Source organism: Lycium ferocissimum, chromosome 12 (assembly GCF_029784015.1).
Source record: "Lycium ferocissimum isolate CSIRO_LF1 chromosome 12, AGI_CSIRO_Lferr_CH_V1, whole genome shotgun sequence".
Classification (NCBI taxonomy): domain Eukaryota; kingdom Viridiplantae; phylum Streptophyta; class Magnoliopsida; order Solanales; family Solanaceae; genus Lycium; species Lycium ferocissimum.
In genome coordinates, this window is record NC_081353.1 from 38,281,630 (window position 1) to 38,305,660 (window position 24,031).

The following is a 24,031-nucleotide window of genomic DNA, read 5'->3' on the forward strand; positions in this document are numbered from 1 at the left end:
AAAAAAATTCTTGAAAAGAAGTTTTGAATTTTTTTTTTTTTTGTTTCTTACTCGACCCACCCACAGTCCCACCCCCTCCCCCTCTTTTGCTGTTGCTGCCGCTTTCTTCTTTTATTTAGAAAAAAATTGCTCAAGAAAAAAGAAGAAAACAACTCACCCGATTTACGTAACTGTCGGACCGAATTTCATTCGTGTAGCATTGAGAATTACTTCATGGATTATTTATGTTCATTTGGTAAGTAGGGGTTCATGGTAAGTAAAATAATGTTGTTTTATTTCAATTATTCATCTGGGTATAATTGCTGATTTTCCACAATTTGATAGCAGTTACAGTTGTTGCAACAAGTGCCAAAGATGTTGTATAAGAGCTTCTGAATTTATTGCAACAGTTGTCGTACTTTTTGCAACACTTGCAACAATTTATGCAATTGTCGCAACTTTTGTACTAATATGTTGCAATAACTGCTAAAATGTGTATAAATAATTTAGCCTACTTGTTGCAACAATTGGAAAGCCCTTGTTGGACAGCTTTTTACTCTTTCCAACAACTCACGGACTTGTCGCAACAAGTAGACTTCTTGTTGCAATAACTACATTAGTTTTTGGACATATTTTATAGCTGTTGGATGAAACAGAGACAACCGAAGTTGTCACCAACAACTAAGAGTGATATGTTGATCTTGTTCAAATCACAAATGTATGTTCTGTTGTTAATAAATTGCTGAAAAATTTCCACCAAGTAATAAATATGTTGCAACATGTTGTCTATAACATGTTGGGGTTTTTTCCAACAAGTAGCACGACTTGTTGTAACAACTAGTTAGTTGTTGAACATATCACAACAAATAGGAGGACTTATTGAAACAACCATTGAACATATCACAACAAATAGGAGGACTCATTGAAACAACCATTTATCTGTTGGACTTTATCCAATAAGTGACAGGACTGGTTGCAATTAACAAATCTGTTGCAGCAACTAAGTTACTTGTTGGGGTTTGTCCAACAAGTGACACGACTTGTTACAGCAACTAGGTTGGTTGTTTGAATTTTTCCAACAAGTGGAATGACTTGTTGCAGAAACTAGGTAACTTGTTGTGTTTTATCCAACAAGTGATATGTCTTGTTCAACAGCTATGTTACTTGCTGCAACAGATACTGCAATTATTGTAACAGATACTGCAATTGTTGCAACAACTATGATATAATTCACCCATATTTAGTGATCAACAAAGAGAATCAATGATATTTAGTGATAAATAAAGGAAATTAATTATATTTAGTTATCAATATATATATATATATATATATATATATATATATATATATATATATATATATACACTTAATCAATTTGATGGTATTTTGAGTCATGACAGATGATTAACTAAGTCGCTATGCACTAAATCTAGTGATCAATAGAGTGTTTTGATGTGAACTACTTAATTCACCCATATTTAGTAATGAACAAAGGAAATCAATGATATTTAGTGATCAATATATATAATCAATTTGATGGTATTTTGAGTCAGGACAGATGATCAACTAAGTCATTATGCACTAAATCAAGCGATCATTAGAGCGATTTGATGTGAACTATTTGATTCACCCATATTTAGTCATAAACAAAGGAAGTCAATGATATTTAGTGATCAATGTATATACTTAATCAATTTGATGGTGGTTTGAGTAAAAAACAGATGATCAACTAAGTCACTATGCACTAAATCGAGTGATCATTAGAGTGAGTTGATGTGAACTACTTGATTCACCCATATTTAGTAATAAACAAAGAAAATTAATGATATTTAGTGATCAATATATATACTTAATCAATTTGATGGTATTTAGATTCAGGACAGATGATCAACAAAGTCATGATGTACTAAATCGGGTGATCATTAGAGTGATTTGATGTGAACTACTAGATTCACCCATATTTAGTGATAAACAAAGGAAATCAATAATATTTACTGATCAATATATATACTTAATCAATTTGATGGTATTTAGATTCAGGACAGATGATCAACAAAGTCATGATGTACTAAATCGGGTGATCATTAGAGTGATTTGATTTGAACTACTAGATTCACCCATATTTAATAATAAACAACGGAAATCAATAATATTTAGTGATCAATAGAGTGAGTATTTTACAACAACTAAGTACATTGTTGAAACAGATAAGCCATCCGTTGCAACAGATGAGTAACTTGTTGCAACATTTGAGTCATCTGTTGCAACATATTAGTAACTTGTTGCAAAAGCTTCAGCAACTGTTTGATTTGTTGCAACAGCTGAGCCATTTGTTGCAACAGATTACTCAGCTGTTGCAACAATTTACTCAGTTGTTTGATTTTTACCGACAAGGTCAGAAATCTGTTGCAAAAGATTACTCAGCTATTGTAACCATTTATTCAAAGCAACTTTTTTATTATTTTCAACAGTTGTTTAATTTGTTGCAACAGATGGGAAATCTGTTGCAACATCTGCAACAATTGTTTGATTATTACCAACAGATTTGAAATCTGTTGCAACAGATTTGTAACTTGTTTGAAACTACTGAACATAAGGAAGATGTTACAACTGGTGAGGAATCTGTTGCAACAACCTCAACAACTTTTTGATTTTTTCCAACATGTGAGGAATCTGTTGCAACAACTTTCTTGATTATTGCAATGACTTTATTAACTTGTTTGAAACTACTAAACATAATTTGAACAACTGAAATACATACTGAACATATAATATATTGATCAATTATATATATACACACACACATATATATATATATATATATATATATATAACTAAAATTGCATAATGATCATCCACCATAATCCACCAAGAACATAAAATACGGACTTATAAATAATTGTTCGTCGGCCCCCCCCCCCCCCCTTAAGGCTCCAAAAGTACAAATTAACAGTTGTGGTATGTTCAACAACTAACTAGTTGTTGCAACAAGTCCGGTTACATGTTGGAAAAACCCCAACATGTTACAGAGCTGTTACAATATATTCATTACTTATTGGAAATTTTTCATCAATTTATTAGCAACAGAGCATACATTTGTGATTTGAACAAGATCAACATATCACTTAAGTGAGTTGTTGCAAATGATCACTTAGTTGTTGTTACAACTGATCCAACAGTTGTATGTCCAAAAACTAACGTAGTTGTTGCAACAAGAAGTCTACTTTTTGTAACAAGTCAGTGAGTTATTGGAAAGAGTAGAAGCTGTCCAACAGCTTTCACAGTTGTTGCAACAAGCAGGCTAAATTATTAATATATATTTTAGCAGTTGTTGTAACAGATTAGTACAGAAGTTGCAACAACTGCATAAATTGTTGCAAGTGTTGCAAAAACTACAATGCCTGTTGCAATAAATTTAGAAGCTCTTATACAACATCTTTACCACTTGTTGCAACAATTGTAACTGCTACTATAAATTGTTGGAAAATCAGCAGCTATACCCAAATGAATAATTGAATAAAACAACATTATTTTACTTACCAAATGAACGAAAATAACCCATAAAGTAATGTCCAGTGCTACACGAAAGAAATCCGGTCCGAAAATTACATAAATCGAGCGAGTTTTTTTTTTTTTTTTTTGAGCAACTTTTTTTTAAAAATAAAGAAGAGTCGAGGAGGAGGAGGAGGGGGTGGGGTGGTGGGGTGGGTGGGTGGAGTAAGAAACAAAAAAAAAATACAAAACTTCTTTTCAAGATTTGTTTTTTTTTTTTGAGGTGGGTGGTGCAAAAAATCAAAAACAAAATTTTTTTTTTAAAAAAAAAAAAATTGGGTGGGTGGTGGAGTAAGAAACCCAAAAAAAAAAAAAAAAAAATTCAAAACTTCTTTTAAAGAAATTACTCCCTCTGTTTCAATTTATATGAACCCATTTGACTAGACATGACATTTACGAAAGAATGAAGACTTTTGAAACTTGTTGTTCAAAATAAGTGTTGAATATTTGTGTGGTTGTAAATTATTTCATAAAGTGAATTTGTTTCCAAATTAGGATAGAGGTCATTCATTTTGGCACGGACTAAAAAGGAAATAAGTTCACATAAATTGAAACAGAGGGAGTATTTTTTTGCCGAGGGTGGGGGGATTAAAAACAAAAACTTTTCAAAACTTTTTTTTTTAAATCAATTTTTTTTTTTTTGGAAGGTGGAGGTGGTGGGGTGTTGGGGCACGGGGGGGCGAGGGAGGGGGTGAGGGGTGGGAGGAGGAGGGGGGGCGCGTGAATTTTTTTTTTTTTGGGTGGGGGTGGGGGTGGGAGGGGGTGAGGGGTGGGAGGAGGAGGGGGGGGGGTGTAAAAACAAAAAGAAAAATTTTAGGGGGAGGGGGTGGGCTGGTGAAAAAACAAAATAAAAATTCTAAACTTTTGTTAAAAAAAATTTTGTTAGGGGGAGGGGGGAAGGGGAGGGAGAGGGGTGAGAGGAGGAGGCGGGACCCCACGTAAAAATAAAATAAAAATATCAAAACTTTTTATTTATTTATTTTTTGTTGCGGGGACGGGGGCAGGGGAGGGGGAGGGGTGGGAGAAGGATTAAATTGGGTTGTTTTTGTATTTTGTAAAAGATTAACAAGTTTTAAAAATTACATTTTAGACCCTCATTAACTTAATCAAATTTTTAATTGAGCTTGACTTGGATTTGGTCAAATGTGTCACAAATACTAATTATGAGACTTTTTAGTCACCTTGACTTAAATTTTCGGTGTTTCTCCTTAATTTAAGTTGCCTCATTTTCAGAAGTCCATCAGTAGACTGAAAAGTACCCAAAGAAGACATTGATGAGCGGCCATTAATTCATCTTGAAGGAGGACTCAGTCAACACTAAATATCTCCGTCTACTTTAGTTCAAGATTTTGCAGGAATTAGTCTCTCAAAATATGGAGAAAACAAACTTCAGATCAAGACCTTTGTTTTTCATCTGCACCGTTCTTGGATTTCTATTGACATTACTTGGCAGAATTTATGTCTGCAATGCTGCAGAGAGTGATAGTTTTGCAGACAATCCAGAGCTTTGTGGGGATGGATGTGAGATTTCTGAGGATTCTTGGATATGGAATGATTTTTCTTCATTCATCCAAGGTTTTGTGATTGGTTGGGTACTTTTCTCTGCATATTGTTTAGCCCTTCTCTTGTTTCAATTTCCAAGCAAGACTATCAACAAGATAGTCTCATTGAACAAATGGAAGCTGAGGAGGACAAAGGAACATTTAAATTCAGGAAGTGAAGAGGAATTAAGCAGCCACCTGAAGGTAAAGATCCTGCTAAATTTCTAGCCTTTCCCCTGCATAGTTCATTTCTACTTTGTGATTAATCCTTGCGAATCCATATTCTTATATATCCTTGACTGGAAAAATATGTGGAGCTATCAAATTCTTGAATAAACGCGATAGCAATAAACCTCTGAAATTTCTGTGCTAGTCTATAAACAACAAAAGGGGATCCATCCAGCATTTCAGCTTTATGGATTCAATTTTTAAGGATCTTGGCACTGAACCCATCGTATTTTTAAAATTATGAGTTCATATTTGCTACTTGTTGCAATTTTTGTGCATTTCTACACATAAATTTGTGCTCCACGTCGAAAGTACTGGGTTAAGATGAACTCAGTATCGGCACTCTGGATCCGTCTATGTTTATAAATGTATATTTTCCAATGATTCAATTCACTTTCCTACAGATATTAAAGCTGGAGAAGTTTGCTATGCGAATGAGTTACACGAGCTGGCAAAAGCAACTTGTGCTTTTAGTGAAGAACATTTAGTAGGAAATGGAATGTTGGGGAAAATGTACAAAGCAATTCTTGCAAATGGCTGGACAGTTTCCATCAAGAAGCTGAATGAATGTGAGAATTTGGAGGACGATTTTGTCTCTGAGATAACAACTCTTGGTGGTCTGAAGCACCGGAATCTACTGCCTCTTATAGGATTCTGTGTCGAAATGGAAGAAAGATTTCTTGTTTACAAATACATGCCTAACGGGAATCTTCATCAATGGCTGCACCTGAACGAAGATAAGGCCAATGTCTTGGATTTCTCTCTGAGGGTACAAATTGCAGAACGGATAGCAAAAGGCCTGGCTTGGCTTCATTATGGATATAAATCACATGTTACACACGGAAACATAAGCACACGATGTATCTTGCTTGATCAAAATTTTGAACCGAAAATATCCAACTTTTGGGAAGCAAGAATTTGGAGTAAGAATGACACTGTAAGTTGGGGTCTTTTCCCGCTAGCTGAATATTCAAGTATAGGCTCTTACAAGCAAGACGTCTACTGCTTTGGTATCGTGCTTCTTGAGCTTGTAACTGGGAAGGAACCACATGAACTTACCAGCTCAAGAAATCTATTTGATCACTCGCCTTGTCTACTTGATGCAGATAAAGATTTGCTTGGGAAAGGAATCAACGATTTGATCCTCAAATTTCTAGAGTTAGCTTGTGACTGTGTGAAGTTCTTTCCTAATGAAAGGCCAACAATGCTGGAAGTTCACGATACACTCAAAGCAATTTCTCAGGGTCGAAGCGACTAGGTACACAAGAGTACTCTCTTATCAGCTGATATTTTGAAGTCCACAGGACCAGTGCTATTGTTAATCTGGTTACTAGAAAACAAATTAGGAACACATTGAATTAAAACATGAAATCCGTTTTTCGAGTCTGTATGCTGATAGCTGCTGTTACAACTGTAATATATATGAATCCGTATATGATCTACCGCATTGGAAAGCCTTACTGCCTGCATTTGCAGGTTTTAAAAGAATCTATGGAAGACTTATGCTGAATTGATTTAGTTTCAAATTTTATTGGCAATTCTGAGATTTGTGTGCTGAAAATGGCCTCGAGCAAGCAGAAGAACATGCTTTTATAGAACAAAAAAGATTACTGGAACTAATAGAAAGTTGAAACATGAATATTGAACATTTTAGAGAAAGACATCCTATTACAATTAATAGTGGGGATAACAATTTCTCTGTTTGGTGTTATAGCTTTGAACTTGTCCCTAGGCCAGGAGATTCAAGTTGCGCCACAGGCTCAAGCAAGCACTTCAAGTTTCAATGAAGTAAATATGGACAAAGCTACTAACATCAATAATACTTAGTATCAGCAATTAAATAAAACCACTGTCTATTTCTCATCTATTAAGAACTAAATCTACTAAAGGAAGAAGAAAATAATTAAAGGGAAAGAACCCTTTTCTTGAGTTTTCGCTTACAAACAACCGGTAGGCTGAATAATGCCAGAAGTTGTTCCTGCAACATTAGCACACGAAGCTTCAGCAGCTGGTTCATTCTTATATGTGAGATTTACATCTTCCAATTTTATTCTTCTGCACGGATTCTCTTTACTGCAATCGAATTTCATCGCGACTCGTGTTGCTGAACTTCCATGGATATCTTGATAAGTAACATCACTAACTTTCACACCTGAGACCTGGCCCGGACAATTTTTATTATAGGGGCAGTAATTTTGATCAATAACGATTGGATTTTGAACGTCAATCATCGTAGCGTGCTGGAAAAGAACATTATTGACAAAGCCAGTACTTGGTCTGCCCCACGTTTTGATCCTCACACCATTTGTTGTGTTCTTAAATATAACTGATCTCACTGTCACATTCTGCACCCCTGCTTCTTCAAAATCCTTGGCTAAACTTCCAATGCTGCACAAAATACACCACATTTCTTTTATATAGCAAGTTATCTGTCTTATTTCCATGTTTACTGATCTCACTTATTATGGACAGGTACATGTGCTTATCTTTTACTCCCCCTGTCCCAATTATTTATATGACACTCCTTACTTATAGTAAGTTAAAAAAGAATGACACCTTTCGGTTCCAATTTATGTGACATCTTTCGGATTTCGAGATTCAAATAAGTCTTTCTTCGACCGTAAATTTTTCATAAATCTTTTGAGAATTTTGAATTTATCAATTATTGTTAATTATAGTACTTTTTACGTAGTTTTCAAATATTTATATTTTATTTCAAAAAACTTAAAGATTCATGTGCGGATTGGCAGTCAAAATTAAACTGTTTGACTCTCGAAATCCGAACGGTGCCACATGAATTGGGACAGAGGGAGTAATAATTAAACTTTAATCTTCCCAATTTACAGTTAATGAGATGATTTATAGCCACACAGCTATTTATGACTATTTTAGATCACAAATTTCAAAAGTCTTTCTTATATTCTTAAACTCCGTCTCTAGTCAAATATCATCACATAAATTGGAACGGAGGGGTATTATTTTACCTGATTCCATGTCCAGGGCCACAAGCCATATTTTGGATCCACAAGTTAGTAGTTCCTGGACCGATGGATACGCAATCATCTCCCGTACTGATTATCGAGTTCAAGATTGAGATCTCCGACGATAATTGAACATGAATGCCATCCGTATTCGGGCTTTTTCCTGGGGCAAAAACTTTGACAGCCTGCAACTTCACATTTTTGCACCCATTGATGACAATGTGAAACATTTGGCTGTTCAATGAAGTTAGTCCAGTTATTGCTACATTGTTAGAATTGGAAAATCCCAGAGCCTGCAAATAGCAAGAAAACAATATAACAATTTGTCAGCATCCAACTGAATAATAAGCAATTGGATTTTCATTTCAGTTTAAAAGCAGCATTTAATTAAGATTTCTATGGTCTAAGGTCAAAGCTCATTACCAGTAAAGAAGTTAATACTGCCTTTTGAAAAAATTAAACAACCATAATAATACCAGGGTAGAAAATGCTTGCACGGTTATTCACATAAAGTACATGTTTATCCTTATTTGAAGGGGACGTTACAACTCATAAAGAAAACTGCTAATTTTGAGAAATGAACTGCCTTTGAACTTGTCTATAGCACACTATAGATTATCTAAAAGATAACTATATGTAACAATTCATAACCAGAATAATAAAGCAGGCTAATTACTTGTTGCAACATCATAAAATATACTGGTTGAACATATAGTTACGCTATATGTTTTTTATACTGTCAGTGTATATAAGTTAAATTCCTCTTATAATAGGTACCTTGACGTCACAGAGGCAGTTCTTACTAAAGAGGAATGAAATTTTGAATATTGTATACTATAAGTTACACTGTTAGGTAATCTAAAACACAACTACATGTAACAATGAGATTAGTACGTAACATGGCTAACAAAGCAGGTTACTTTCTACAACAAAATAAAATAGTTACATTCTTTATACTGTCAGTATATATAGGTTAAATTCTTCTTAGAAGACATACCGTGGCGCCCCTCGGACAATTCTTCTCGTAGGCTTTGCAAGCCCACAAACCAGATCCTTGGCCATCAAGTCTACCACCATGAATGGAAACTCCATCAACACCTTCAAACAGAAGCCAATTTTTGGCATTTCCAATCACATTATAATCGGAAGGCGCCACAAGTGTACCATCGATTCGAAACATTATGGCTTTGTTCTTGCATTTTCCTTTAAAATGTGCTTGTTTAACTAAGAACTTTCCTTGTGGTACGTAAATTGTGGCTGGTTTTGAAGAGCCACAAGCTGAGTCCCAAGCAGTTAAAAAAGCATTTGATGAATCAGTTTTCCCATCTGGCTTTGCACCATAATTTACAACATTGAATGGACAAATATCAGCTATGGATTTAGTGAAAAATATGGAGAGAAGTGAAATTAGAAAGAAGGAAGAAAAGGGGTTCTCTATTTTCATCTTTCTTGATGAGATATGAAATGATTAATTAAAGACCAAAATAGAGAAGATCAAGAGTTGAGATGCTATGAGTGTGGTTGAGCAGTTTTTGAGTTGCGGTATATTTATAATTGAGCTTTACAACTTGTTACTTTCTTTTTAGTATTACACTTAATAAAAGAGTGGTAATTTTGTGAACTACATGTGGAATATTAAAAGCAAGAAAACTGTTTTATTGTAGTGTAACTTACTTAAAGAACGAAAAATTTGAGAAAGAAGAGAAGGCATTAGCATATCTTGGTCACATGATAAAGACTTTAGACACAAGAAAAAGAACAGATCAAAACAATTAGTACCAACTAAAAGTTTTTGCAAGAAGCTTAAGGGATTGAACTTTGAGCTTATGTGGATTATGGAAGTATTTTGGCATAATATGTCAATGACCTGACCTGATTTTCTTTTCTTTTACTTTTTCGGTTTATTAAACAGAAAAATAAATTAGAGAAAATTGAAGAGGATTTTTGAGATGAGAGAAACGAAAAGTTGGTTATCAAAGATTGAAAAGAAACTTCTTCAAGCAAGAGAGAAGAAAAGAAGTGCAATATCAAATAAAACAGTTCTCTAATCTTTATTCAGTTAATTGATTTTTTGGCATGAACGATTTATAGCCTACATTGTAGTCGTACATGGGCAAGACAAGGCTACACCATTATAGGAAAATGTGATTCAAAGTCTGATTGGTCTAAGTTTTTGCTAAGCTAAAATGTCCTCCTTTTTTAAATAACATTTACTTTGGAAAGTTGATGTATTTGACCAAGCTTTTAGAGAAAAAAAAAATAGTAAGTATTTTTGAGTAGCAACAAAATCGCAAAGAAGTAATTTTTCCCGCGAAGCACTTTTCGAAATCTTGACTAAACACAAATTGATGCTTTAGTATTAACAAGTGTGCTTTTCAAATTAATTAGACAAATACAAATTGTTGCCTTTTAGAAGTACTTTTCCGAAAAACAGTTCTGACAAAATATATATTTTTCAATAATTTAATAATTTCTGTTTTGAGGTCCCCCCCCACCCCCACCCCCACACACACACCCCTTATCTTATTTGAGATTTAATTAATAATTTTATCATCCACAAACAAAAGAATATTACTATTTTAATATTGAAAATTTCGGTGTTCTATAACCTATATAACCTATTAAAAAAAAAATTAAAACTAGAAGTTACTAATTAAACAAGTTTACTTTCGAAAAATTAAATTAGACATTTAATTTAGAATTAAGGGCACATAAATTAGTTGATTTTGTTATTATAACTATAAATGTGAACCATATGTTACTGTTCCATTGTTATTAAAAGCGCCACAACGCATGAAAATGATATCCGGAGTATCAAACATTGTGAAACCTATTTCCTCTAGCCTAACTGTCTATCTAATACATAAAATTAACATCTGGTGAAAAGGAAAATATAAAATTAACCTCTGGTAAATTAAAGTCTAATCAATTTTTTTTTTTTAAATGAGATCAATTAATTTAAGTAGAATTAGCTTGTTATTTTTTCCCCACATTTTTCTTGTAGTTGTCCAAAGAGAATTTGAAGGCATACTTGCAGTTTTTCTGAAATAATTGTGTCGGCCTGCATGCATTGACATGAAACGTGGGGGGCTGCAGCACTAACGCATAAAGGAGAAGTAATCGGCATCACTCAATTTGTAAATAAGTTGTATTAAAAACACAAGATGGATTTAACTTATACTATTTAGGGGTCATTTGGTTTGAAGACAAGTTATGCTGGGATTAGTTATGCTAGAAATATTAGTTATTCTGGTATTATTTCTTATTGACTATTTGGTTTGTTGTATTAAAAATAATATACATAGCATAATTTCTAAAAAGAAGTTGGATGTTTACAAAAATACCCTCCAAACTATTTAGTAGAAAAACGATTTGAGGGACCTCATGGGTATTTTGGTCATTTTCATTGTTATATCCAGAGATAACTAATTTTGATACTATTATTCCACCATTTTGCAGGGATATCTTATCCCCAAACTATTGCTAATCCTGGTATAACTTGTCTCATGATTAGTGATCAAACAAGGGATAAGGCAATACTAAATTTTCATCCCAAAATGATTTATGCTTGTCCAGCACACGAAACAACCCCTTATAGTGTAAATTATTTTTTTTATACTAGCAATGTAGTTTAATCCATTATAAAGGTTATCAGTCAATGCTTATTAAGAAATTTACCTATAACTATCTTTGTAAGTTATCTGATTACGTAAATATTTTTAACACCGTCCATTCAAACAACGTAAATTCATTAGAAAAATGTCTTTACTAAGCTTAAACCTGAATTATTATTTCACTTGTGCATCACAAAATAAAAATAACGTTATCCTTATGGATTTTGTTTGACCGACAGAAAGTTTATGGTGGCTGGAAATAGACGTTGAACACGTCAAGTTACATTTGGGAGGAAATAAAACACGTAAAGTCAAGTTGCTTAAGCTTAACCAAAAGAGGAGACCAGGTACCCCAAAAGGTGAAACTTTTAATAAAAAGCTAAAATAAGATACAGTGTACCATTTGAATATAACATCATTTGCTATATTCTTTTTATTTTTATTTAAAAAAAAAAAAAAACTAATTTCCTTGAACACGTAATCTCAACTAATTTGAATTCACGCCTAAAATCGAACTATGCAAATCTCTAGTGCTCTTTATCAAACGGACTTTATACCCCGTGATTCATTTCAAAATCTTATAGTTAAGGATGAACGAATTATGTACTCTTAGTCTCTTATCTACGCACCTCTCGGTTATATTTGCTAGATATCCATCATTTGCTTCAAATACACCATCAAACTTGTGAATTGTTTCTTATGGGACTTTGCTAGACATTCATCATTTGCATCAAGGAAGTAAATCAATGCATTATTCCATGTTTCCAATCAGCAGCGGAGCCACTCTTATCCAACTGAAAAATTACAATGTGTAAATACTTTTAATAATTATGTATATTTATTATATGTTAAATCCCTTGGCTTATTCATATTTTTACTTTTTAAAAATTTGACCTCCTTTAATATAAATTCGGGCTCCGCTACCGTACCCCAATCTTAATAATTTTAATCTTCCTCAAAGTGACAGTATTAAGTAGCCTTCATGACTCACTAAACCTTATTCTACGGAAATAAGTTTTAGAAATCTAATTGCAATGACTTAAGTTAGTACAAAATGAATAAGACTCAATGTTGTAAGCATTTATATATTATTGGACCGAGTTTAGATTGAGAAAGCAGGGGATTGCAGTTTTTTTTTTTTTTTTTAAAATTATAGTCCTGTTAAGGACTGATTTTATAAATTATCCAAAAAATAACGGTTCAAAGTGCAACAAAAACGGAAATAAGGTCTAAAAAGCAAAATAAAAATACACATTTGGGAATTAGGAAAGTAAATCCCTAATTTGAAGCTTGTTGTCCGCATTTCAGCATCGTTGGCATGAAAATGCCACCTCCATCTCCGGTGAAATCCAAGTTCTGCTACTCTTCTATGCTTCTCCATTTATTCCAGGTATGTTCCTCTTCTCCCTTCTCTTTGTATCTGCTTTGTTTCTCCACTTTTGTTCCTTTGTTGACTCGAGCATCTGTACGAGCCTACTTATGTCACCTTCAGTTGCCATCATCGCTCTCACGGTGGTGGTGTTGCTCCTCTCCTGACGCCAATGGTAAGTTGCATTTTTCTGATTTAAGTGCATCTAAACTATGTTGTCTCCTCCATCTCAGGTGTGCTCCAACAGTGAAGCTCCTCCGATCTGCAACCATCGTTGTCGTTCCACCTCAGGTAAGATAACCTTCCACTTATTGTTTGTGTGCTATTGTTCTGGTTGAAATCTCGATATCTCACTCTTCTTCATGATTTTCCTCTTCTTGTTGGTACTGCGGTTGACGCCCAAATCGGAGCTCTCCTTCAACTAATCAAGTGTTCTTTTGCTCCAATCCTCTTGAATTTGCTCCGGTACGCTCTTCTTCATCTCCTTTGTATATTTCGCAGAACCCTTTTTATGTTGGTGTTTGTTTGTTCGGTATTTGCCCTGGGATCTGATTCTTCAGAATAGATGATGACTTTTGTCTGTACCCAGATCTGAAAGTCATTTCTGTGTTCTGCTTTTTCTCAATGTGTAAATCTTCCTGCTTCCTGTGTATTCTGATGCTCTTTGATTGGTTTATATGTGACTTTCCTGCGCTCTTCCTTGTGGTAATTTGTGCTGACATTTCTGTCCTCCCCTTATGAATGTTCTCCATGGTATTTGTTAACTTACAGTTCTAATCCTCAGATAAGGTATTTGGGATTTATCACTGTTAATGATCTTTCTTTGTTCCACCTCCATTTCCATAAAACTGTGGTATCTCAAATTGCCCTTGTCCAAGGCCTGGTTTGCTAGGGAATCTGCAAGTTTATTCCCTTCCCTTAACATGTGCTCATATCTAATTTGTATATCTCTGCTCATTTCAACAATTTCCTCCACCCATTCAACTATGTTCCAAGGTGGTTTCCATTCATCTGAAAGAATCTGTGTTAACAATTTGGAGTCAGTCTGTATTATAATGCAATCTAAATGTTTGCTTTTACAATACTTGATTGCCTCCAAAATTGCTATAGTTTCAGCCTCGGTGTTTGAAGTGTAACCAATATCTTCAGCCTGAGCATACATTAGATCTCCTGAATTGTTCCTTAAGCAAAAACCATAAGAACTCCTACCAGGATTTCCTCTGGATGCCCCATCTGTATTGCACATAATCCATCCCTCCGGAGGGAATTTCCATAGTACCTTAGTGACCTTTAATCTAGCTGTTCCTTCCTCTAGTACTTGTATCATATCTCTCCATCTGTATGGGACCTGTTTCATAGAAGGATTCCTAACTTGCACCAATCTTTGAATTGTTAAGTACACCTGATAAATGACTCTACCCACAGACTGATGCCCTCCATGTTTGATTGAATTTCTTCTCTTCCACAGTTCCCATACAACTATAGCAGGTAATGCTTGAAAAATTGGTTTAAGCCTCCCAGTCACAGGGGCTTGCCACCATTTCAATATTATTTGTTGTAGTTGTAATCCTTCCACATTGATACCTGCAAAAGAGCAAAAATAGGACCAAGTCCTGTTAGCTGAAAAGGATTTGGCAAAAAGATGTTGTATTGTTTCCTCCTGTGGAGTTGAGCAACACCAGCATCTTGAAGCCATATTATAGTGCATCTTCTTCAAAACATCATCAAGTGGCAACTTGAATTTCCAACATCTCCATAAGAAAAAGGAAATTTTAAAAGGAAGCCCCTTTATCCACATATGCTTATAGGTCTTATTTGGCTGCCCTCTCAACCTTATGTACTCCCAGGCTGATTTTACAGAAAATTCCCCTTTAGTATCCAAGAGCCACCAAGGTCTATCCATGCCCTTCTCCCAGGATGGTGGCAGTATAGTATCAGTAATGTGCTGAACTATATCCTGGGGTAACAATTCATTTGGTTTTGCACATCATGGTTATAGTTTGAAAAGAGAATTTTACACTTAATAAAATGCTGATGTTCTGAGAAACTGTTTGAGGCCAATTCCAAAAGACAATTCTCAGAAAAATATTAAACTAAGTCAATGTAGCATCAGACTTTTGTGAGCTCCTTTAGAATCTACAAATGCAATCAATATGGTTGTAACAGATTCTTAGATATTACAGTTGCAACAGTACTAGCTATCAGTAAATAGACTCGAAAAATAGCTGTCATGCTTAAATTTAACGTATTCCTAATTTGTCTACTCAGTGACCAGATAAACTATAGTACTAGTCATATAGACTTGAAATATCAGTTGATAATGGTATCTTTCGTATCCAGTCCCTTTGACCTTGAGACATATTCTTGAGCGTGTCATAAACTTCCAGCAATGTTGGCCTTTCATTAGGAAAGAACTTCACACAGTTACAAGCTAACTCAAGAAATTGGAGGATTAAATTGTCGACTCCTTTCCCAAGCAAATCTCTGTCTGCATCAAGTAGACAAGGCGAGTGATCAAATAGATTTCTTGAGTTTGTCAATTCATGTGGTTCCTTCCCAGTTACAAGCTCGAGAAGCACAACACCGAAGCAATAGATGTCTTGCTTGTAAGAACCTAAACCTGAATATTCAGCAACTGGGAAAAGACTCCAACTCAACGCTGTGTCATTCTTACTCCAAAATTTGGCTTCCCAAAAGTTGGATAATTTCGGTTCAAAATTTTGATCTAGCAAGATACATCGTGTGCTTATGCTTCCGTGTGTAACGTGTAATTCGTAACCATGATGAAGCCAAGCCAGGCCTTTTGCTATTCCGAGTGCAATTTTAACTCTAAGAGGGAAGTCCAAAATCTTGGCCTTATCTTCATCCGTGTGAAGCCATTCATGAAGACTTCCTTTATGCATGTATTTGTAAACAAGAAGTCTTTCTTGCTTCTCAGCACAGAAACCTATTAGAGGCAATAGGTTCCGATGCCTCAGACCACCGAGAGTTGTTATCTCGGAGACAAACTCGTCCTCCAAATTCTCCCAATCATTCAGCTTCTTGATTGCAAGTGTCCAGCCATTTGGTAGAAATGCTTTGTACACTTTGCCCAACATTCCATTTCCTACTAAATAGTCTTCACTAAAATCAGAAGTCGCGTTTTCCAGCTCCTTTAAGCTCATTCTTGTAACAAACTTCTCCAGCTTTAATATCTGTAGAACAGTCAGTTGAATCAGTACAACGAACACACAACAGAATAGAAACTTATATCTGTTAGGTTCATTCATCTCTAATAAAGAACTTATACCAGCTCCATTTGTTTCTCCAGTCAAGAAAATAAAAGATGATGGACTTGCAAGGATTAATCACAAAACTAGAATTAAAGCAGAAAGAGTAACTCAGCGGTGCAGCAAAATATTTCAACTCACCAATGCAGGGGAAAACTTTAAATTTAGCAGGATCTTTACCTTCTGTTGGCTGCTTAATTCCTCTTCACTTCCTGAAGTTAAATGTTCCTTTCCCCTCAGCTTCCTTATGCTCAATGAAACTATCTTGTTGATAGCCTTGGTAGGAAATTGAAACAATTGAAGGACTAAAACCAATGTAAAGACAAGTACCCAACCAATCACAAATGCTTCGATGAATGAAGCACGATCGATATATTTCCATATCCAAGAATCCTCAGAATACTCACATTCACCCAAAGGCTTACCGCAAAGCCCTGGATTGTTCGCAAAACTCTTAGGTCTGATTTGTTTGCTAACAAAGGATGGAAGTGGCCCAGTCAAATAATTGTTGGCTACGCTGAACGTCTTAAGGCGAGGCAAATAGCCTATTCTGCTTGGAATTTCACCTTCTAGATTATTGTTGCCCAACTTCAGAACATTAAGGTATGCACAATTAGCTATATCAGGTGGTATATTGCCAGAAAATTGGTTACTCGAGAGATCAAGTGATGTAACATATTCAAGTATTACTGAAATATCAGAAGGGATAGTTCCATACAACTTGTTGCCAGAAAGATCTAAACCGGTCAAGCTTGTACAATTTCGAATGCCTTGAGGAAACTCACCTATTAGTCCAAAATCTGAAAGTGTGATGCTAATTATCTTATTCTCACTATCATGCCAGCAACTAACTCCTGCAAAACGGCAGATGAAACCTTCGGTAGTATTGCTGAAATACCAAGAGTCCAAACTATTGAAAGGATCTTGTAATGAATCTTTTATTGATTTCAAGCAACAAATATCACTCTCTGTAGCACTACAGACACAAATTCTGCTAAGTAATACCAAGAGAAAGCCAAGAAATGTTCTGAAATTGGTTATCTCCATATTTTGGTTCTTAGAGACTTTCTGCAAAATCTTGAACTAAAGAAGAAGGAGATTTCACTTTTTTACACTTATTATAGCAATGGGGTCAAACTAGTAAGGCCAATGGGACTCTTGGGGATTATAAAACAAGATAAATTCATAAACAAGAATATATATAGTGACAAAAAGAGTATGCACTAAGGGCTCTTTTATTTTACTGTATTAGCCTATAGTTGCTTTCCAAGAATTTTCTCCACCAGAAAAGCTTTCAATTATATGATTGTATAGTGTTGAGTGTGTTGACTGCTGCCTCCTTATGAATTACTCCCTCGCGATTAAAAAGGAGTTCACTTAGTCATTTGCACACCCCTTAAGAAACTACTCACTTCAAGAAAAAAAAATATGTAAATTGATTAAACTATCCTTAATTAAATAAACATTGGGATTTGATCACATCACATTTAATAAGGGCAAATCTGAAAAGATAAGATTAATTATTTCTTGATTTAATAAGTGAACACTTTTTTTTACCCAAGAAAAAAGGCTAAGTGGACACTTTTTTTTTATCCGGATGGAATAATAGACTTTTGACTTTTCTTAAACTCAATAGCCAAACACTGAATTCATCCTAATTTATTTAATACCCTGAAAATGATATTGTTACCTCGTTTAACAATCCCTTTTCTCTTTTCCAAAGTCTAGAATTTGGAAGTTAGAATTTTCTGCAAATCCTATCAATTAAATATACAAGTTTCTAAGACTTCTTGTGATACTTGGAATTAACAATGATATTATATACATTTCCTCCGTCCCAATTTAAGTGATGTTATTTGACCAGACACGAAATTTATTAATAAAAGGCACCATTCCTTATCTCAATTTGCATTTCATTCAGAGTTGATTTTGTAATATCGATATCCACTTTTACTTTGGCAATGGTAGGTCGAGATTTAGACCGTGGCTTTATTAGTGGGAAAAAAAAATAGGAATGCCTATGGGGTCTTGGATGTGATATAACGCGTCCAATTCTAAATAGTGTTGTCCAGTGTCAATGTAACTCAGGCAAGTTAATTCACATAGCTAAAGTGGTTTGAAATCGACAATCTACTTCCTTAGTTTCATGTGCATTTTCCACAAATAGTTATGAAGTTCCTACCATACACGCTTTTGTGGTCCTCTTCTTGGTCAAAATCAAAATTCCCTCCATCTCAATTATCTACGTTTTTTTTTTTTTTTTGCATGTAGAAATATATGTTAGGCAGATATCTGACTAACTTTACTCTTATTTATGTCTAAGTTATAATTTCTCTTCATTAAATGTTTACTATATTTATGTCTCATACTCGATTAATGAGAAAATTCTACTAAGGGTAAAATGAGAAAGAAAAAAATAATTGTGCCTTGAACTTCTAAAATGATAAATTATTTGAGACAATTATTTTTAGCAACCACGATAAATAATTTGAGACTGATGGAGTAAATAGTTTTTAAATTGTAGGCTCCTATTGGGACAACAAGCCCTATCAATTTGCTAACTTCAGTGCAAATTCGGTCAATAGTAGGACAAGTTCAATTCGAAGGAATTTACGTATGATAGTTAGCTCATGTCTTCACTAGCATCGCAATATCGCATGCTTCTCTTTAGTGAAGACACTACTTGCTTGCCATATACTCCCTCCGTTACATATTACTTATCCATTTTCCCTTTACACGCCCTTTAAGAAATCATAAATAAAAAGTGTACTTTTACAACATTACCCTTATCTCTCTCTAATAAATTGTACTCTAATCAATATTGGTTACTTTCAAAAGCAATTAATCCTAAGGTCAAAATAGGAAAACTTTAATTAATTCTATCTTGATTTTGTAAATGGACAAATATTTTAGAACCGATGTACTTAGTAATAATATGGCCAACTAATATTGGAGAATTTTAACTCGTATGGCCTGTGTTGAAGGAAATGCAAGGGAAGTTCAAGACTCAAGAGAGAAGGCAGACCTTCTCACTCTATTAAATGCTACTTAACACTACTTAACTATACTTATCATTAATTAATACTACTTAATATACTACTTAACAATACTTATGCTAGTGTTACATAGTGTGTTGGATTTCTGTAGGGTATTTTGAGTTTCACTTGTAAAAGTTTCAAACTTCAACATACTATGCTAATTGCTGAAACTTTTTCGTCTTTTAGTTAAAGGTATTTTTGTCTAAATATATGTTTTGCATTAAAGTGCGACCAAATGTTAATTCATTTTGAGATTTGGCTAATTTTTAGTAGAGGTGTAAAAAAGTGGTTATTTGGGTATGTTGTTGTTCATCCTAGGTCATGATTCGCACAAAGGCCCTTATTTCGGGGTGGTCTTTAATTTTTTGTCCTCAAATTGTGGTCTTTAACTTTTGTCCTTCAGCACTTTTCGCGCGGCATAACTTTAGATGTCGCTCGACAAAATTTACATTTCGCTCGCCAAATCTATCACAATATGCCACGAGTTATGTTGGGCACGACAAAACTTTCAACAGTCAATGTAATCTGGAAAATACTAAACAACTTATGCCACATAACCTAATTCCTACAGAACTTATGTCGAGCGAAGCAAAAGTTCAGTTTCCGAAGATAGATATTACAGAACTTATGCCTAACGAAGCAGGTCTGGATATTTTCATTAAATGAGCAACAAATGCAATAATTAAAGACCACGGATATGAGGGAAAAAATTAAAGATCAGCGCTTTTGAAGGACAATCTCTGCAAAAACTCCTTTCATCCTATAAACATAGAAATGGGCCAATCTTAGCAAAAAAAATATTATCTTGGGCTGGACCATATTTTAAAGGCCCATTTAGTTCAATAACCCAAAGACATCATTTCTAGGTTTAATATTAATCCTTATTACACCATCCTTAAACAAAACTCTCCAGGGTTTTTGCATTGTTTCAAGAAACTCCACAAAAAATGAAGACAATTCTGTCATCAGAAACAATGGATATCCCAGATGGGATAAACATCAAAGTAAAAGCAAAACAAATAGAAGTTGAAGGTCCACGTGGCAAACTAGCAAGAAACTTCAAACATTTGAATCTTGATTTTCAGTTAATTAAGGATGAAGAAACAGGACAAAAAAAGCTTAAAGTTGATGCTTGGTTTGGTTCAAGAAAGACAACTGCTGCAATTAGGACAGCACTTAGTCATGTTAATAATTTGATAACTGGTGTTACTAAAGGGTATAGATATAAGATGCGTTTTGTTTATGCTCATTTTCCTATTAATGCTTCTATTACTGGTGGAAATAAGTCTATTGAGATAAGGAACTTTCTTGGTGAGAAAAGGGTATGTTTCTTTTTCCTTTTTTTTTTTTTTGTGTTTTTTTGTTATGTATTTAGCTTTTGATGATAATCTGATTGAAATGTTGTTTGTGTAACAATGGTTTAGGTGCTTTTCAGTATTTGATCATCTATGATGTTGTTGTATGTTACTCCGCCCGTCCCAATTTAAGTGTCTTACTTTTCCTTTTGGTCTGGCCCAAAAAGAGTGTCTCTTTCTATATTTAGTAAGTTGATAATTCAAACATCATACGTGACAAGTCTATAACCACAAGATTAGTGGACATATTAGTACATTGACACATCTTTAATTTAGTATCATAAGATTCAATAGTCTATTTTCCGATTAATGCTTCAATTACTGGTGGGAATAAGTCTATTGAGATTAGGAACTTTCTTGGTGAGAAAAGGGTATGTTTCTTTTTCCCTTTTTTGGTGTTTTTTTTGTTAAGTATTTAGCTTTTATAATCTAATTAAAATGTTGGTTGTATTCTGTTTGTCCAACTCTGCTATTGGTATGTCTAAATATTTGATTATCCATGGTGCTGTTGTATGTTACTTTTAACATTAAGAATGTTCTTGGAATTTGGTTTTTGGATAATAAATGAACCATTTTTATGTAAGTGACAATAGATAAATCTCTTGGGTGTGTTTTGATACAAAAGAAAGTGCTTTTTGTGGAATTAATTTTGGTGAAAAATATAGTCCCTCCGTCCCAATTTAAGTGTCTTAGTTTGACTGGGCACTTTAAGAGCTAAAGGGAGACTTTTGAATCTTGTGGTCGGAAATTTGCCATGTAGAATGTTGGAATTAGAAAACTTACTAAATATAGAAAGAGATACTCTTTTTGGGACAAACCAAAAAGAAAAGTAAGACACCTAAATTGGGATGGAGGGAGTATGCGTTTAGCTTTTGATGATAATCCGATTGAGATATTGGTTGTTTTTTTGTTTGTCTAACAATGGTATTGGTACTTTTAAGAATTTGATTATCTATGGTGTTGTTGTATGTTGATTTTAACATTAGGAATGTTCATGGAATATATATACCTTTTTGTGAATAAGTGACAATAGATAAACCTCCAGGATGTGTTTGGCACAAAGGGAAGTGTGGAAATTAGTTTTGTAGACATTTTTCTGGATCATTTTCATGTGTTTGGTTGAATATAAGGATTGGTTGTATATGGTAATTGTATAATTTCTAGGATAAGGTATGAATATAGCGTGTTAGACGATATACTTAAGTATTAACAATGTCTAAGTTCTGATTGAAGCAAGTGATGTTTAGTAAGGATTTAGAATGTTAGCAAGGGAATGACTTATTACTCTTACAATTCAAGATACAAACATGTAACAAACACACTTTGATCTGGGCTGTTTCTATTTCTTTAGCTGCTTAGTGATAGGTTTCCAAATAGCAAGGCTGAAAGCATTGAGAAGCATTCAATGACTCTGTGCCTTTAGTTCATGCAGCTTTATTTGTGGACTTCATTCATCTCGTTAGCATGTATAGACCACCTAGCAAGACTAATAGTCTAATATCACTGGATTTAAATGTCCTTTACATGGCTAATTGTATACACGATTTTCTGGTGCCTTTAGTTCATGCAGCTTTATTTGTCGACTTTATCCATTCCCTTTAGCATGTATAGATCAGCTGGCAAGACTTATAGTCTAATACCATTGGATTTAAATGTCCTTTACATGGCTTATTGTATACATGATATATCTGCGATGAGCTTCAATGTGCTTTATTTTTATTGAAATCCAAGATTATACAATAGGCGGAAAAAAGGGGTACTGAGACGAAGATATGATACTTTAGAGAAGGTATTTTGAGTGTTTTTCTTTGAATGTTTTCTCCTAGTTGGTCACAGGAAAAGGAAAGTATTCCCAGATTGATCGATATGTTTTACTACTCTCCTCTTCTAACACTAGAGAATGTAGAGCTGATCTTAATTATAATTCTTTGCCCTTATCAGTGGGTCACCATGCTTAGCTTTTAAGGTTTTTCTGTTGTCTCACATTTCAGCTTGATGGACATCAAAATAACCTTGTTTAGTTTTTGGCTCTTACACTTGTTAATGTAAATTAAGGCTGTAGGGGTCGTTTGGTAGGGTGTATAAGAATAATATTGAATAGGGTGTATATGTAATGCTAGGATTAGTAATGCTGAACTTAGTTATGCTAGCATTATCGATTGTTTGGTTTGTTGTACTCTTAAATAACATGCATTGCATAATTTCTAAATAGTATTGAATAGGTTGTATTAGAATAGGAATAGTACTGGTATTGTTAATGCCATGGTTTACTATTTATAAGAGTATTAGTTATACATAGGTTGAAAATACTACCAAACAAGGGATTAAACAATACCAAAGCTAATACCAGTATTATTTTCTCTAGTACCTCCTACCAAACGACCCTTAGAGACTGACTTGTTTTCTGTGAATATCAGGTGAGGAAAGTCGATATGCTTGATGGTGTTACTGTTCTCCGTTCAGAAAAAGTTAAGGATGAGTTGGTATTGGATGGGAATGACATTGAACTTGTCTCACGATCAGCTGCCCTGATAAACCAAGTAAATCTCCCTTTCTTTCTGTTCTTTGCATTTTTACTGTAATGTGAGTTTACTCTTTATAGTGAAATATCAAAGTCTTGCTGCATACTGAGGTCGTCTATCATCTTTTTTGGACAGAAATGCCATGTGAAGAACAAAGATATCCGTAAGTTCCTTGATGGTATCTATGTCAGTGAGAAGGGAAGAATTGTTGAGGAAGAGTAGGTAGTTAGCAATAGATTTCTCTTGGGTCTATCTGTTCTCCATAATTTTTGGTTTAACTGTTGAGATTATATTGAGATTCCTTGCAAATTTGTTCGGAGTCAGATTAAACAATTTTGGATTTAAGGTTTTCTTGCTGAAGTTTCTTTCGAGAGCAAGCAGAGTTATCTGTTCTTGGAGTAGGGGAGATGAATGTTTTTCTTGAAACTAGTTTGATTATAGTATTTCTTAATGCTGTGATAGTCTTTCTTGTTTTTCTATCCTGCTGCAGACCAAAAACCAAATCCCCCCACCCTCTTCCCCCTTTTCCCGCGCTATTTTTCCCCCGAAAACAAATCGTAAAGATTTAGAAGGATAAGAAAAA

General features: G+C 34.4%; 3 protein-coding genes and 1 pseudogene across 3 annotated transcripts; 2 read left to right on the forward strand and 2 right to left on the reverse strand.

The window, feature by feature from the left end:
- The first annotated feature begins 4,904 nt into the window (after positions 1-4,904).
- LOC132039292 (probably inactive leucine-rich repeat receptor-like protein kinase At5g48380) lies at positions 4,905-6,657 on the forward strand (annotated as a pseudogene).
- A 284-nt stretch (positions 6,658-6,941) lies between these two features.
- LOC132040331 (polygalacturonase-like) lies at positions 6,942-9,839 on the reverse strand. The gene is made up of 3 exons (XM_059430971.1): positions 9,279-9,839; positions 8,285-8,574; positions 6,942-7,688 (listed from the first exon to the last, which is right to left on the reverse strand). The coding sequence occupies exons 1-3, from the start codon at positions 9,723-9,725 to the stop codon at positions 7,238-7,240; spliced, it is 1,188 nt and encodes a 395-aa protein (XP_059286954.1). The 5' UTR covers positions 9,726-9,839; the 3' UTR covers positions 6,942-7,237.
- Positions 9,840-15,403: 5,564 nt separating this feature from the next.
- Positions 15,404-17,790, reverse strand: LOC132040358 (probably inactive leucine-rich repeat receptor-like protein kinase At5g48380). Its single transcript, XM_059430986.1, has 2 exons — positions 16,714-17,790; positions 15,404-16,458 (listed from the first exon to the last, which is right to left on the reverse strand). The coding sequence occupies exons 1-2, from the start codon at positions 17,578-17,580 to the stop codon at positions 15,553-15,555; spliced, it is 1,773 nt and encodes a 590-aa protein (XP_059286969.1). The 5' UTR covers positions 17,581-17,790; the 3' UTR covers positions 15,404-15,552.
- Positions 17,791-20,457: 2,667 nt separating this feature from the next.
- On the forward strand, positions 20,458-23,925 carry LOC132039729 (large ribosomal subunit protein uL6z/uL6y-like). The gene is made up of 3 exons (XM_059430244.1): positions 20,458-20,893; positions 23,344-23,466; positions 23,584-23,925. Exons 1-3 carry the CDS (start codon positions 20,519-20,521, stop codon positions 23,668-23,670), a joined length of 585 nt encoding a protein of 194 aa, XP_059286227.1. The 5' UTR covers positions 20,458-20,518; the 3' UTR covers positions 23,671-23,925.
- Positions 23,926-24,031: the final 106 nt, after the last annotated feature.

Excerpts from the sequence above, each read along its gene's own strand:
- LOC132040331 (XM_059430971.1), bottom strand. The coding sequence starts at position 9,725 with ATGAAAATAGAGAACCCCTTTTCTTCCTTCTTTCTAATTTCACTTCTC. Across the intron at positions 8,575-9,278 it reads ATTGTCCGAGGGGCGCCACG|GCTCTGGGATTTTCCAATTC; the intron begins GTATGTCTTCTA and ends TGCTATTTGCAG. Across the intron at positions 7,689-8,284 it reads GGCCCTGGACATGGAATCAG|CATTGGAAGTTTAGCCAAGG; the intron begins GTAAAATAATAC and ends TATTTTGTGCAG.
- LOC132040358 (XM_059430986.1), bottom strand. The coding sequence starts at position 17,580 with ATGGAGATAACCAATTTCAGAACATTTCTTGGCTTTCTCTTGGTATTA. Across the intron at positions 16,459-16,713 it reads AATTAAGCAGCCAACAGAAG|ATATTAAAGCTGGAGAAGTT; the intron begins GTAAAGATCCTG and ends ACTGTTCTACAG.
- LOC132039729 (XM_059430244.1), top strand. The coding sequence starts at position 20,519 with ATGAAGACAATTCTGTCATCAGAAACAATGGATATCCCAGATGGGATA. Across the intron at positions 20,894-23,343 it reads ACTTTCTTGGTGAGAAAAGG|GTGAGGAAAGTCGATATGCT; the intron begins GTATGTTTCTTT and ends TGTGAATATCAG. Across the intron at positions 23,467-23,583 it reads CAGCTGCCCTGATAAACCAA|AAATGCCATGTGAAGAACAA; the intron begins GTAAATCTCCCT and ends TTTTTTGGACAG.